The 15,597-nt window shown below is 47.4% G+C and overlaps 1 protein-coding gene across 3 annotated transcripts in view; it reads left to right on the forward strand.

The window, feature by feature from the left end:
- Positions 1 to 15,597, forward strand: part of kcnq3 (potassium voltage-gated channel, KQT-like subfamily, member 3) — a 609,891-nt gene that overhangs the window by 383,474 nt on the left and 210,820 nt on the right. For all 3 annotated transcript variants that reach the window (XM_072467851.1, XM_072467853.1, XM_072467852.1), the window contains exon 2: positions 14,421 to 14,511. In XM_072467851.1, the coding sequence (XP_072323952.1) occupies positions 14,421 to 14,511 (91 nt within the window). The remainder of the gene's footprint in view (positions 1 to 14,420; positions 14,512 to 15,597) is intronic.

Consider the following 15,597-nt stretch of genomic DNA (forward strand, 5'->3'; position numbering starts at 1 on the left):
GTAAATCCACATTTGAAATGTGGGAGTCTTTTAAGGAAAGGTTGATGAGAGTGCGGACAGACATGTCCCTCTGAAAATGAGGGATAGAAGTGGCAAGATTAGGGAACCATGGCTGACGGGTGGAATTGTGAGACTAGCTAAGATGAAAAAGGAAGCATACATAAGATCTAGGCAACTTAAAACTGATGAAGCTTTGAGGAATATCAGGAAAGTAGGACAAATCTCAAACGCGCAATAAAGAGGGCTAAAAGGGGTCATGAAATATCTTTGGCTAACAGGGTTAAGGAAAATCCCAAAGCCTTTTATTCGTATATAAGGAGCAAGAGGGTAACTAGAGAAAGGATTGGCCCACTCAAAGACAAAAGAGGGAATTTATGCGTGGAGTCAGAGGAAATGGGTGAGATTCTTAATGAGTACTTTGCATTGGTATTCACCAAGGAGAGGGACATGACGGATGTTGAGGCTAGGGATGGATGTTTAAATACTCTAGATCAAGTCGGCATAAGGAAGGGGGAGGTTTTGGGTATTCTAAAAGGCATTAAGGTGGACAAGTCCCTGTGGTGTTGGGTGCTCTGGTGCACAGATGAGCCAACACAGTTGTATGTGGTACAACTCTATTTTATTATAACTCTTATAATACAGTTCGTTCTGGATACTCTGCACGTGCTGTCTCCCTGAGTGTGTTTGGCAATAGATGTGTCCTGGTTCTCCTCTGCAGCTAATACTGACCACCGGGGGTCGTGTCTGTGCTTTTATATCTTTCTGTCATTGGTTGTGGTGTTGTGTGTTCTGATTTGTCTGTTGGTGTGTCTATCATGATGTGTGTGTTTGAATATCATGACATCCCCCCTTTTTACAAAGATATGTGCCTACGTGGTTATAAATATAATTGTGTCGTGAGTGCATCGAAGAGTGTGTGTGTGTGTTATGTACAGCGTGTGTATATGACGTAACTATTTACATGGGGCGATGTCGGGTGCGTCACACTAACAAGGTTGTACCATAACAAAACTTGGATGCGAGAGAAAAAAAAAAACTTGAACATTGGTCTGGTCAGACGATATCTGGAACAATAAACAACAACATGTTATAATACAGAAGTGTTTGACTTTTTGAACGTATGAACAGCGTTATAAGTCCAGTCTAATGGGTGACCGCCTCAAGAATGGGCTGGTCCTCAAGCCGGTTCAGCTGTGGAGATTTGGTTCTGGTGGCGATGGAAGGGGCATGATCCGTGGCATCTCCACGAAGTCATCCTTGGGAACCAGTGGAGGATCCGGCGTGTGCGTACGGTTCAGTTGCGAGCGTGGAAGGCGGCGCAAAGCTCGCTGATTGCGCCTACGCACCAATCCATCCGCCCTGCATGCCAGGAACAAGGTGGAGTCTTTTTCTTTTTATGTTTGTGGTGGACGGCATCTTGTAGCCGATGGGTCGTTGCCATCGAAGTAGCACCATCACTAATATCATGCAAGGCGATGACTGTGCCAGATGTGGAAGTTGGCCGAGACCGTGTACGCTGGTTCCGGCCACCTGCTGTGCCGGAAGGGCGACTCAGAGAAACGTCTAAGCATGTCGCCTTGGAGAGAGAATTGTTGCTCGCATCAACGTCTGGCGATGGCGCGAATTGGTGTGTCCATCTTGGACCGCCGGTGCTGGTTGCCACTGCCGACCCAGTGGGACTGCCACGCGATCCATTCCCTGTCGCCGTGGCATCCGCCGTCACCCTGAGCGTGCCATCACCGAGGCCGCGACACCGCCCGTCCGGAGCAAGGTCTGGCGTGCGCGAATCAGAGTCGGCGCTTGGCTGCTCCCCATCTGGAGTCCGGTCTGCCTTCCGTCGATGCCCCCCGTCCGGAGTCCCAACAGGTTCACTGGAGGCAGCCGAGATTCCCTGAAGCTGCACTTCTGGAGTCGGAACATGCAGGAATGCACCAACCAGTGGAGAGGGTCGAGCCATCGAGGGTGGAAGCGGTGCGCTGCCACCGCAGTCGTCAGTGGTCCCACCGTGATCGTCGAGTGCCTCGGTACGCACTAGGCGAGGTCTGTCACCTTGCACCTTTTGCATGGGAAGTGGGATGCTGTCGTCACTCGTCTCACATCCCGTGGATAGATCCTCATTAGCAGCTTGCTGTTCACTAGGGTTGGGTAAATTGTCAGAGTTTTCATCTGGTGGTGCACACCATGTCGGTGGACTGTCATTGTCTTGCCGTTGTCCTTCATTTGGGCTTTTCTTCTTTGGAATTTTAAATCTTCCCCCAGACATTGCAGAACCTTGTTTATTACCCCCAAATTCTCCCATAGGTATGGTCTCGAATATAGGATCCAATGTTTCTATCGACATTGTACTATTTTCCAAAGAACATTCCGTTTCACTTTTCTTCTCAGGTGCCTCATGTGTATCTTTGTCTAATGTACATGCCTTCATGGTCTCTGGGTCTGATTTTGCTGGGACTGGCATGGTCACAGTCTCTCTTTTACTGTTCTCAATTGCCCACCTTATACTCCCCATACATAACTGCTTAATCACTGGGGTTAGTGTGGTACAATGGATAATCGGGTCGACCTTATCTGCATCTTCACCATTAGTGGAAAGCACACTTGGTTCACTTGACACTGCTGTGGGTTTTAAATTCGTTATCTGGCTACTCGATGTCGGTGTCCTCAGGATTCTTGCTCCAATGTTCTGCTCAATAATCAGTGGAGCGTGTATAGGTTCAATGCAATTAATGTTCCCCTCAAGGTTTGAAGAGTCATTACTGACTAACTGCTGGTCTCCGAAGTTGGGATTTTGCGGTGTTGTGTTGAAGGGAGACATTTGTCCCTGCTGTAGATATGATTCAGGTTGTGTTATTTCCATTACCTGAGGATCAATGTCTTGTCCATTTTTTCGATCCGTACTAAAACACTGGCAATTCTCAGTCTGCTCCTTGCAAGTTAAACATTCAATTAATTTCGTTAGCAAATCCTCAGCATCCTTCTGTGGCCGTGCAGCATTATTAATCTCTGTTCGGCTATAATGATCCTGAAGGTCAGTGCATAAACCTTTTTTCTTCGGGCTTGGACGAGGCGATTCCTTTGGCTTGTCTTCAGTTGGGCTTGAACAGTCTTCAGCGCTGTGCCCTTCATTGTGGCATGAGAGACCGTCATGTTCATGCTGCTGTGTAGTGGAGCATGGTAGGCTGTTATAGCCTTCTTGCTGTTCACGTGAGCATGGCAGACTTGCATCGTCTGCCGCTGGTTGGTCAGGAGAGGTTGCTAGACCCTCATGGTCTTGTTCCTGCAAGGACTGCGCTCTGGAGTCTTGCGTTCCTTCCATCGTGGAGTCCGTCCACGAGCTCTCTGTGGAGGCTTGTGACACTGGAGTCACTTCTTGTTCGTGCAAGGACTGCGCTCTGGAGTCTTGCGTTGCTTCTATCGTGGAGGCTGTCCACGAGCTCTCTGTGGAGGCTTGTGACACTGGAGTCACTTCTTGTTCGTGCAAGGACTGCGCTCTGGAGTCTTGCGTTGCTTCTATCGTGGAGGCTGTCCACGAGCTCTCTGTGGAGGCTTGTGACACTGGAGTCACTTCTTGTTCGTGCAAGGACTGCGCTCTGGAGTCTTGCATTTCTGCAATTGTGGAGTCTGTCCACGAGCTTGCTGTGGAAGCTTGTGACACTGGAATCACTTCTGGTTCATGCGAGGACTGCACTCTGGAGTCTTGCATATCTTCTTTCATAGAGTCGGGAACGTTGAGCGGGACGTGGACCACTCTCTGTGTGGCAGCAGGGCACTCTCCGTGTGCTTGCACCGCTCCCTGTCTGTTAATGTCAGGTTGCAGCATCATCCGGTACTGATAAGTTGGAACGTCATATCTGCTGGATTGAAGATTCTCAAATCCGAAAAATGAATCCGCATCTGCGCCGGATTCAATGTGGGGGCCGCCAATGTGCAACACGAAAGGTTCGTCCGAGTCATAGTCATATCGGACCACGGAGCTATCATTGGGCTCGCGAGGTCCGGAAACACTGTAAAGATCATCATCGAAGTATTCGAGGTCGGAATCATCGGCTTGTGCGTAGGTAACTGCTTGTCGGAGGGTTCTTCGGAGGTCAAATTCATCTCCTGGGTCAATTTGCGGCACTGTGCTGTCATTCCAGGTGAGGGAAGGTTGTTTTACAGCTTTAACAGATTTTTGTTTTTTTGATTTGGGACGTTTCCCTTTTAAATTGGATTTGGGACATTTCCCTTTTAAATTGGTGCAGTCTGGGGCCTCTGACATCCTGACGCTCGGTATGTAGCACGTAGGAAGCGACTGCGCATGCTCAGATCGCTGTTCCTTTACCGATGGCCGTTTTCTTGACTGCGCATGCGCAGCATCTCGCGCATGCGCAAACGAAACTTCCGGTTCTGCGCACTTCTCGCGCAACTGTGCTAGCGTTATACCTTTAGCAAGATGGCCGCCGACCTCGACCCAGCCTTCTCTCAGGCCCGGGATTTCGGCCTCTGGGAATTCGGGCTCCGGGATCCCAGCCACGAGGTGAGTACTGCAGCTTTTCTTACCTTTATGTGCCGATTGGATTGCGTTTTCTTCACAGTACTTGGAGAATTTGCCCAGGACTGCCTGGTAATCGTACCTTTGCTGCCTCCTGAAGAACCTGAACCTTCTGAATATTTCTCTTGCCCTTGCACCGGCGATGGTGAGGAGAAATTCAATTTTTTCCCTATCATCCAGGTCTTTGAGTTCAGCTGCCACCAGGAACAATTCGAACATTTGCCGGAATCGCCGCCAGTTTTCGCGGAGGTCGCCGTGGCACTGGAGCGCCTGCGGAACCGGGAGCTCGTACATCATGCCTGGGCACTGCTGGTTGTCTGTGTACACTGAGGTATGCCGGCAGGTATCGATCCACTCCTGTACCATGTGGTGTTGGGTGCTCTGGTGCACAGATGAGCCAACACAGTTGTATGTGGTACAACTCTATTTTATTATAACTCTTATAATACATTTCGTTCTGGATACTCTGCACGTGCTGTCTCCCTGAGTGTGTTTGGCAATAGATGTGTCCTGGTTCTCCTCTGCAGCTAATACTGACCACCGGGGGTCGTGTCTGTGCTTTTATATCTTTCTGTCATTGGTTGTGGTGTTGTGTGTTCTGATTTGTCTGTTGGTGTGTCTATCATGATGTGTGTGTTTGAATATCATGACAGTCCCCAGGTCCGGAAGGGATCTATCCCAGGTTACTGAGGGAAGCGAGGGACGAAATAGCTGGGGCCTTAACAGATATCTTTGCAGCATCCTTGAGCACGGGTGAGGTCCCGGAGGATTGGAGAATTGCTAATGTTATCCCTTTGTTTAAGAAGGGGGGAGCAGGGATAATCCAGGGAATTATAGACCTGTGAGCTTGACGTCAGTGGTAGGCAAACTGTTGGAGAAGATACTGAGGGATAGGATCTATTCACCTTTGGAAGAAAATAGACTTATCAGTGATAGGCAGCATGGTTTTGTGCAGGGAAGGTCATGTCTTACAAATGTAATAGAATTCTTTGAGGAAGTGACAAAGTTAATTGATGAGGGAAGGGCTGTAGATGTCATATACATGGACTTCAGTAAGGCGTTTGATAAAGTTTCCCATGGCAGGTTGATGGAAAAAGTGACGTTGTATGGGGTTCAGGGTGTACTAGCTAGATGGATAAAGAACTGGTTGGGCAACAGGAGACAGAGAGTAGTGGTGGAAGGGAGTGTCTCAAAGTGGAGAAAGGTGACCAGTGGTGTTCCACAGGGATAGATATAGGTGGTCTGATTAGCAAGTTTGCAGATGATACTAAGATTGGTGGAGTTGCAGATAGCGAGGCGGACTGTCAGAGAATACAGCAAAATATAGATAGATTGGAGAGTTGGGCAGAGAAATGGCAGATGGAGTTCAATCCAGGCAAATGCGAGGTGATGCATTTTGGAAGATCTAATTCAAGAGCGGACTATACGGTCAATGGAAGAGTCCTGGGGAAAATTGATGTACAGAGAGATCTGGGAGTTCAGGTCCATTGTACCCTGAAGGTTGCTACGCAGGTCGATAGAGTGGTCAAGAAGGCATACAGCATGCTTGCCTTCATCGGACAGGGTATTGAGTACAAGAGTCGGCAGGTCATGTTACAGTTGTATAGGACTTTGGTTAGGCCACATTTGGAATACTGCACGCAGTTCTGGTCGCCACATTACCAGTAGGATGTGGATGCTTTAGAGAGGGTGCAGAGGAGGTTCACCAGGATGTTGCCTGGTATGGAGGGTGTTAGCTATGAAGAAAGGTTGAGTAGATTAGGATTGTTTTCGTTGGAAAGACGGAGGCTGAGGGGGAATCTGATTGATGTCTACAAAATTATGAGAGGTATGGACAGGGTGGATAGCAACAAGATTTTTCCAAGAGTGTGGGTCACGATTTCAAGGTGAGAGGGGGATAGTTTTCGGGAGATGTGCGTGAAAAGTTTTTTACGCAGAGGGTGGTGAGTGCCTGGAACGCTTTGCCAGCGGAGGTGGTAGAGGCGGGCACGATAGCATCATTTAAGATGCATCTAGATATATATATGAATGGGCGGGGAACAGAGGGAAGTAGATCCTTGGAAAATAGAAGACAGGTTTAGATAAAGGATCTGGATCGGTGCAGGCTGGGAGGGCCGAAGAGCCTGTTCCTGTGCTGCAATTTTCTTTGTTCTTGTTCTAGTAGTTCGGTGTGTTGGACTGCCGAAATTGCCTGGCAGTCACAGTTCCTACCGAGAATCTGTAGAGCCCGCAAGAAACCGTCCAGTGTTTCCCCCGGGAGTTGCCGTCTCGTGACCAGGACGTGCCTGGCATACACTTGATTCACCGAGTTAATGTCATTTCCCTTTAATAGCAGCATTGCTTCTGTGTAGGTGAGCGCATACCGGATGAGGGGGAAAATTTGATGGCTCACCCGTGAGTAGAGGACTTGGAGCTTCTGTGGGTCCGAGAGTTCTTCAGTGGCTGCTCTGAGGTCGCCTACGAAGCAGGCTAGCCAGTGCCCGAAAGTGGACGTGGCATTGGCTGCGTGAGGGCTCAGCTATAGGCGATCAGGCTTGATTAGGAAGTCCATCTTTTAAAATCTTGTGCAATAAATTGATGTACCGTCAATTACCACGAGACGAGAATGGTGAAACAATCGAGGCTTTATTGCACAAGATGTTGTGCCTCCTGCAGCTGGAACCAGAATGGGAACAGCGCAGGAGAGCAGACACTTTTATATGCCGCCTGCTGGGAGGAGCCAGCAGGCTGGGATTTACTGTGGTACCTGTAATACAGTGGCAGTACCGTAATACATGCAATGTGTTACCAGTGGTGTTTACCACAGGAGGGCAGCACCATTGGGAGAGTGGGGAATTATTACACACAATAAACACCCTGTGCACAACCAGTATGATGTCTCTGTCCCTTTCTTCCACAATGCAGGCCGACCTCCGAACCCTTGGCCCATCTCTCCAGGTATCTCCCCCTCCCCATGGCACCCATCACCCTCTCGCCATGGACATGTCCCCGGAACTGTGTCCCATCCCCTGGTGTTCGGATGTTGGCTGCTGCGAGTGTGTGTTCCCTCCAGCAGTGTTCAAGCAGAGTGTCCAGGCATCAAGTTGTGATTGGGATGCAAGGCAATGACTCTCACATGCTACATGGCCTGCCCAGCCACGGGAATCCACTTGGGTTGTGTGAAGTGCTCACCATTATTTCGTAATCCATTTATATCAATGAAAAAATCGTCCACCCAAATATCCAAAGCTTGTGTAGCACAAACATAATACCATCGCCCGCACTTTCTACAGCGATCCTCCCGAGGGCCTGCATAACTTCAACAGAGGGTGGAACTCCCAGTGAAATGGTGGAAGCAACTGAAAGCAGTTAGGCAGAATGACAGAATTGTGATGGTACAGAAGGAGACCTTTCGGCCCATCGTGTCTGCACCGGCTCTCCAGGCGAGCATCATGACTTCGTGCCATTCCCCTGTCTTTTTCCTGTGCCCCTGCACTTTATTTCTATTCAAATAATCATCTAATGCAATCATTTGAATGCCTCGTGACAACCTGCATCCACCACACTCCAAGTAGTGCCTTCCTGAACCGAGTCACTCGCTGTGTGAATCAGCGCATTTGCTTCTTTTGCAAACACCTTAAATCTGTGCCCTCTCGTTCTTGATCTTTCTAAGAACGGGAACAGTTTCTCCAACAGTTGCCGCTGCAAAAGCTTGTAGTCCCGTTGACAGTGCCCCTCCCCCCACCTCCAGCAGCGGGTTCCCTGTTGGCAGAGGTGCGAACAATGGGAAAAGAGCCGTCGACAGCGGTGGGACTGGAGGATTCCGCCACCGGCTAATTACGAGGTGCCTCCGCCACCGTAAAACATACCGCCAGTGGGCCGGAAAATCCCGCCCTATCATGTTCTCATAAAGGTTGTACAATGGGGAGGGGGAAGTGGTTTCTGTGGAGAGCAGCAGGCCACTGGGTTGAGGAGTGGGGATATGGCAATGAATGAATCTTTGGGATTTGGAACCAGAGAGTATTTTTGTAGAATGGCCTGTCAGGATTGTAAATGGATGAGTTAGAATCCAATTTGAAACAAGCTCGATAAATTAACTGGTCTGCCTTTGCACTTTCCTGTGTTCTTATCATATTGACAAAAGTGATTCATATGATTCCACTGGGTGCTCAGCCACTGTGAAAACAAAAACATGGGTAGCCCGAGATTATTTCATTGACGTCACATTGCAGCAATTGGAACAGGTCCTTCCTGTAAAACTGTCTTTGACAATGACGTAAAGCAAACAATGATGACAGGAAATAAGACTTAGTAGGTTTTATTCAGTTTTGTTTTGTGTGAAAAAGGAGGCTGGTATTGGTTATGTGGAAACCATAATCACACATACAAAGCAGAAAATGGAGGAACTGTGTCCGAACAGATTGAATATGATCAGCTACTATCAGCCCTGGGTGGAGGGAAAATGGGACCGATGTGGCTGAAAGGTGAAACTTGGTGTTGAAAGCTTGTCACCAAGTCCATTTCCTGTGTTAAATCAGTTAATCTGGTAATGAAACGAGGCATGTCTGCAGTTCCCCAGGGCACTATTCATGATTGGTTAACTGACCCCACACTTTATTGTAACCCTTAGCAGAAGAACTGATATTGGAGTATTTTTCCAATTGATTCCAGATAACCCAGTAAGTTAATATTATTGCGATAGGTTTACCAACAGTGCTGGATGCCTGGCAGTCTGTTGGAATGGGATGTGTATCACATGGGCACTGCTCATCGGGAAGACTTTGAGCCACCGCAGAAATGCTGGGTCAACCGGGGCGCTGAGCATGCAGAACGCATCTTCACAATTAAAATAGCCATACAAGCAATAGCAAAACTAGTTCTGCCCTTCCTTGTCCCAATTAGGGCAGAAAGCCAACATTGTTGCAGCCGTCACTGTCATGATATTCAGGTAAACATCATAACACAAACATACATACATACTGATGGACAGATCAACAGACCAATCAACACACACACAACACCACAGGCAAGAGCATACACAGTACAAAACAGGGAACATGACACTTCCTGGGCATTCCAGCAGGAGACAGCTCAGGGCACAGAGCTCACAGCAAGCCACTCAGACATCCACCATGTGCTGAGTGCCACTACAAGATAGTATTAGGAATAGGTCCACAGATTCTCGGGTTATGATCGAACCTCAGTAACCAGTTTACCACTGTAAATAAATGTTAGTAATAAAACTGAATTGTACCATTCGCAACCGTGTTGGTTCGTCTGTGTAGCAGAGCACCCAACACATCATAGTACCAGGAGTAACTGTGGGACCTACATACGGATCCTCCGGAATCTGCCATCCTGCGCCATGGACACCGTCAGCACACCGCAGCCGCTACAAGTCGCTGGAAACCTCGGCGTTAATTGGAAGCTGTTCAAACAGCGCTTCCAGCTCATCCTGGAAGCCAACGAAAAGGAGAGCGCTTCGGACACCAGAAAGATCGCCATCCTCCTCTCCATGGCAGGTCAACACGCCATCCATGTCTACAACTCCCTGGTGTTTGCGGAAGGTGAGGACAAGACCAAGTACAAGACGGTCCTTCTCAAACTCGACCAACACTTCAACGTCGAGGTCAGCGAGGGTTTTGAGAGGTATCTCTTCCAGCAGCGCCTGCAGGATAAGGATGAGCCCTTTCAATCCTTCCTTACGCATCTCCGTATCCTTGCGCAGTCCTGCGGTTACGACACCATCTCTGATTCCATGATTCGGTACCAGATCGTTTTTGGGGTCACCTCGGGCACCCTACGCCAGCATCTCTTCAAAATAAAAGGCCTCACCCTAGCCTCCGCAATCGAAGCCTGTGTCCTGCATGAAAACGCGACTAGCCGCTACTCCCAATTTCAGGCGGCCGAATCGGCGCGGCAGGGGTCCTACACGGCCGGATCTGCGAGGTAGCCGTCCTACGAGGCCGAACGGGTCCAGGCGATCGAGTTCCTCCCGGCCCACGGCCCGGACGAGGGCGGCCATTTCGCGTGCTTTTCGAGGCCTCCCGCGTTTGTGCGCGCCAAAAACGACGTCGACACAGAGGGACGTGATGCGCAGGCGCGCTCGACGCAAGACCGAACTGCGCATGCGTGGTGGCGCAACAAACGCCATGACGTCACGACGTGCGGCAACTGCGGAGCCGTACATTTAAAGCGGCAATGTCCAGCAAGAATCCGACAATGCCTCCGCTGTGGCAAGATGGGCCACTACACTGCCTGCTGTCGAGCAGCTCAACCTGCCAATGTTCCCCAATTCCGACAACCTCGCAGGGACATGCGGACCATTCAGCCTCCTTACTACGAGTCGTGCCCAGAAGATATCCAGACCAGTGACGCAGACGACCGGGACACGTTCCGTGTTGCGGTCATTGGTGGGAACCGGATGTCTCCAGCCAGGACCCACCAGCCGTTGCAAGTGAACACTGACAATCCGGGTGATGAATGGTGTGTCACCCTAACGGTCAACCGATCACCGATAACATTCCGTCTGGACACTGGCGCCTCCGCCAACCTCATAGCATGGTCAGCCTTCTACGCCATGAAGGTCAGACCACCAATTCGGCCATCCCGTTGCAAGATGGTCGACTACAATGGGAACGTTATCCCGGCTATGGGATCCTGCCAGCTCCAGGTGACACACAACACACACACGGCCACACTCTCATTCGAGATACTCGGATCATCAAAGGACTCCCTGCTAGGCGCACAGGCATGCAAGATTCTCCACCTTGTGCAACGAGTCCACACTCTGTCTCCAGAAGGCTCATCTGACTTCCCGGATGCAGAATTCAGGGCACAGCTCCAATAGCTCCTCGCCCACAACCAGGAGGCATTCGAGAGCATGGGAACACTGCCCTACACCTACAGAATTTGTCGTCCACGGAGTTCCAGTGGCTGCCCACACACCAGAAGGAGTGGGAGGAGCTCAAAATCAAGCTCACCACAGCCCCGGTATTTGCGTTTTTCGACACATCTCTATTTTTTAACCACATAGGCACATGTTCTTGTACAAAAGGGGGGATGTCATGATATTCAGGTAAACATCATAGCACAAACATACATACATACTGATGGACAGATCAACGGACCAATCAACACACACACAACACCACAGCCAATCACAGGCAAGAGCATACACACTACAAAACAGGGAACAGGACACTTCCTGAGGATTCCAGCAGGAGACAGCTCAGGGCACAGAGCACATAGCAAGCCACTCAGACATCCACCATGTGCTGTGTGCCACTACAAGATAGTATTAGGAATAGGTCCACAGATTCAAGGGTTATGAACGAACCTCAGTAACCAGTTTACCACTGTAAATAAATGTTAGTAATAAAACTGAGTTGTACCATTCGCAACCGTGTTGGTTTGTCTGTGTTGTAGAGTACCCAACACATCAGTCACCTCACCACTCCCTGCATTCTCCGAAAACAAAGGGCATCAGATAGCGAGTAACCTTTATAACTGCAGGTGACATTCTTGATGAGTGGGGTAGGTCGGGGGAGGGGACAATTGGAGCTTTACAAATGAGAAGGAAAGCAACTCGCTGCTGTACTGCCATTCCATTCCACTTTCCCTTTCCATAATTGTTGTAGGATTTCAGCTGGAGTACAGCTGTAACACCTTTCCATTCCTCGGCTTCTTGCACGGTTTAGCCACTTTTCAGTCGTTCCTTTTTGTCTGCATTGACTTGAGCCCCACTTGCCCATACAATCTTTGGTTTAACATTACTGCTTCCCTCTAAGCACCTTGAATTCACCACCACTTGGAACTGACAGACATATACTTACTTATGGTTATATCAGCTTTGCTTTAAATAAGAGAAAACATTACTGCCCATTCCGATGCTGCATATGTTGCTTGGTTTCAAGGCTTCTTGTGAAACTGCCCATTTTGTCTCGGGTTCGAAAATTGTCCAGTTTAAGGCTGTCACAAGGTATTAAGGGCAGTCTGTTATTTTCGGTGCATCACATGCCAATCGATGGCACAACTTCTTTGTAGCCTTCAATACTCACAACTTTAACACATAATCGATGGTTATTAATTTTATATATTTACTATAATAATCAACACTCAAGTTCCAGGAAAATAGCTTGGTGATGGTGATGATATGTAAGTTTCAGATTCTCATGGTACATCGATAAATAACAACCCTATTTTTAAAAAAATATAAATTTAGAGTATCCAATTCATTTTTTCCAATTAAGGGGCATCTTTGCGTGGCCAATCCACCTACCCTGCACATCTTTGGGTTGTGGGGGCGAAACTCACGCAAACACGGGGAGAATGTGCAAACTCCACATGGCAGTGACCCAGAGCCGGGATCGAACCTAGGACCTCGCCGCCGTGAGGCAGCAGTGCTAACCACTGTGCCACCGTGCTGCTCTATAACAGCCCTATTTTAACTCAAAAGAAGAGATTTACATTTAGTCCATATTTGGTATAGGAGACAAATAAGTTTATACTTGAAACTTCAACACCAATATTTATCAACACCAGCTTTGCACAGATTTAAAGTAATTTACAAAAGAAGCAAATACGATGTAAGAAAAATCATTTACACAGCCTGGCCATGATAGTTAAACCAAATGATACATTATTTGAATGCCAATTGGTCAGAATATTAATGGAAGACTTTATTTCCTACTCACAGAGAGCATCAGGTCCCTCTTGTGACTAGTTTAAGCATTGATGGAAAGAATCCCTTTGAAAAGAGAACCCAGCAGTTATTAACTGTGTCTTTGTTGCAAAGATATGGGAGACAAAAAAATTATACTTAGGGAGCCATTTCTGAGACTCTCCACTCTTTGTCTGAAAGGCTTTGAGTTTCAGTGTTTCAGGGAAGTTGGTCCTAAACAATCTAAGGGTAGATCTCAGTTTCAGGGAATCATATTCTACAACAGTTTTTGTGCAATCTAGTCCCAATGGTTTGACAAGCGAGGCCTCAGAATTCCAATCTGGAGCCATGGCAAGAAGCAGATTGGAGCTGTCAGCCTTTACTAGGAATTCAGGATAGAATCCTGTTCCACCAAGATTTTCCACCAAGATTTTGCTCCTGCTATATCGAAAATCCTAAAGGGTAATTTCTTAGTTAATAATCTTTATTGTCACAAGTAGGCTTACATTAACACTGCAGTGAAGTTACTGTGAAAATCCCCTAGTTGCCACATTTCGGCGCCTTTTCAGGTACACTGAGGGAGAATTCTGAATGTCAAAATGATCTAACAGCACATCTTTCAGGCCTTGTGGGAGGAAACCGGAGCAGCCGGAGGAAACCCATGCAGATACAGGGAGAATGTGCATATTCCGCACAGACAGTGACCCAAGCCAGGAATCGAACCTGGGACCCTGAAGCTGTGAAGCAACAGTGATAACCACTGTGCTACCACAGTTACATTGCCAGTGGTCAGCCTCGCCCAGTGTAAGAGCACATCTGTGTTTGCTGCATATGATTTTCGACCAGTTGAAGTTCATGCATGATTTACTAGAATGCGTGAGACTCCATGCTGGAATGTGAAATCATAATACCTTGCATGGAAGTCTATGCAGAATACTGAGACCAAATGTGCTGAGCTCCCAGCTGCATAAACATTTCCTTGTACGAGGTGGGATTTGTAAATCTATTTATTGCTTCACCGTGAAAATGTGACACATTTCAATCTTTGCTGCTACAGGTTTCACACTTGTTGATAAAATATCAAATTACTTCAGTGACATGGTTCATTGATTTCCCCATATATGAGCATGTAGATACCGTGTTTCCTTTTCATATACATGGCTCTGTAGATTGCTGCATGTTGTTTAATGTTGATGTTTTATAAATTTGATATGTGTAATGATTGATCCTTTTTTTTTCATTTCACAGATTTTTGTTAGTCCTTGGGTGCTTAATCTTGGCCATTTTGTCAACATTTTCCGAATTTGAGGCACTCTCACAAAAATGGCTCCTAACACTGGTTAAGTACAATCTAATTTGCACAACTCTTGTTACACACTGTAATGCTAATCTTCTAATGATTACATTTAGGTCAGTGTTGATTAATTCATATATTATGCATCTATAGCCTTAGTACATTCAACCTTAATTTCTGCCTGGACTTTGTGGGGTAACCTTCCGATTTCATATTCCAATCAATTGAGTCTGATTATATTTGATGGACGAGCACGTCGATCGCTTTTCAAAGCAACCTAGTTAGCATGGTCCAGCATTGCCTGGATGTGTTGGGTTGGTTTGATCAGCTGTGATCATATCGAATGGCAGAGTAGGAGTGTGTGCTCTAATCCCCTTTCTACGTTTTGCTATGGAAGTCTAGGACACCATGCAAAATAACATCCCGCAGTTCCCATAAAGTAAGTAGATGATAGTGTTGAAGAATGGAACTCTTGTCCATTGTTAACATCTGGCACTTCAAGAGCCATTCATAACAAAGTGAGAAGCCGAGCAAAGCTTCTTCAGCTCTGCCTGAATGTCCATGCCACAACTCCAACATCAACAAAACATCTCTATTTCATCAATGGAGCAATTTTCACTTCCCACACTCGCCTGCTGTCATCTCTCCAAGTGAGGCTGCTAATTACAGTAGGGTGGAATTAGAGGAGGTTTTGTGCTTTCAGTCCATGCTTAAACCCATTTGCTAAGCACCCTTATAGCCAGCAGACAAATGGGATATTTGTCCCATCAGTCCAGACTGGGTTTGGACTGAGATCTTACAGTGAACTGTATTGTGGATTATTGGACAAGAATACTTGTCACACTGAAGACTGAAGAATCCAAAATTTAAAAAGAATTATCGTAACGCACTGAAATGCAAAGTGCTGGAAATCTTGTAATTTTTACAATCATTACTGCAAAATGTGACCTCCACAGACACCAATAGTTCAAGGATTTATCTGCCATTTTGTCCACATCAGTCCATTGGCAGGACAGTACTTGTTTACAACTCTCCACACATCGCTCATCTACTCCACCTCCATACATTGCACATTCACTCCTCTTCATAAAGCACTCATTTACACTCTGCATCTATCAGTCATTCTATTGC

This window comes from Scyliorhinus torazame, chromosome 11 (assembly GCF_047496885.1).
Source record: "Scyliorhinus torazame isolate Kashiwa2021f chromosome 11, sScyTor2.1, whole genome shotgun sequence".
NCBI lineage: Eukaryota > Metazoa > Chordata > Chondrichthyes > Carcharhiniformes > Scyliorhinidae > Scyliorhinus > Scyliorhinus torazame.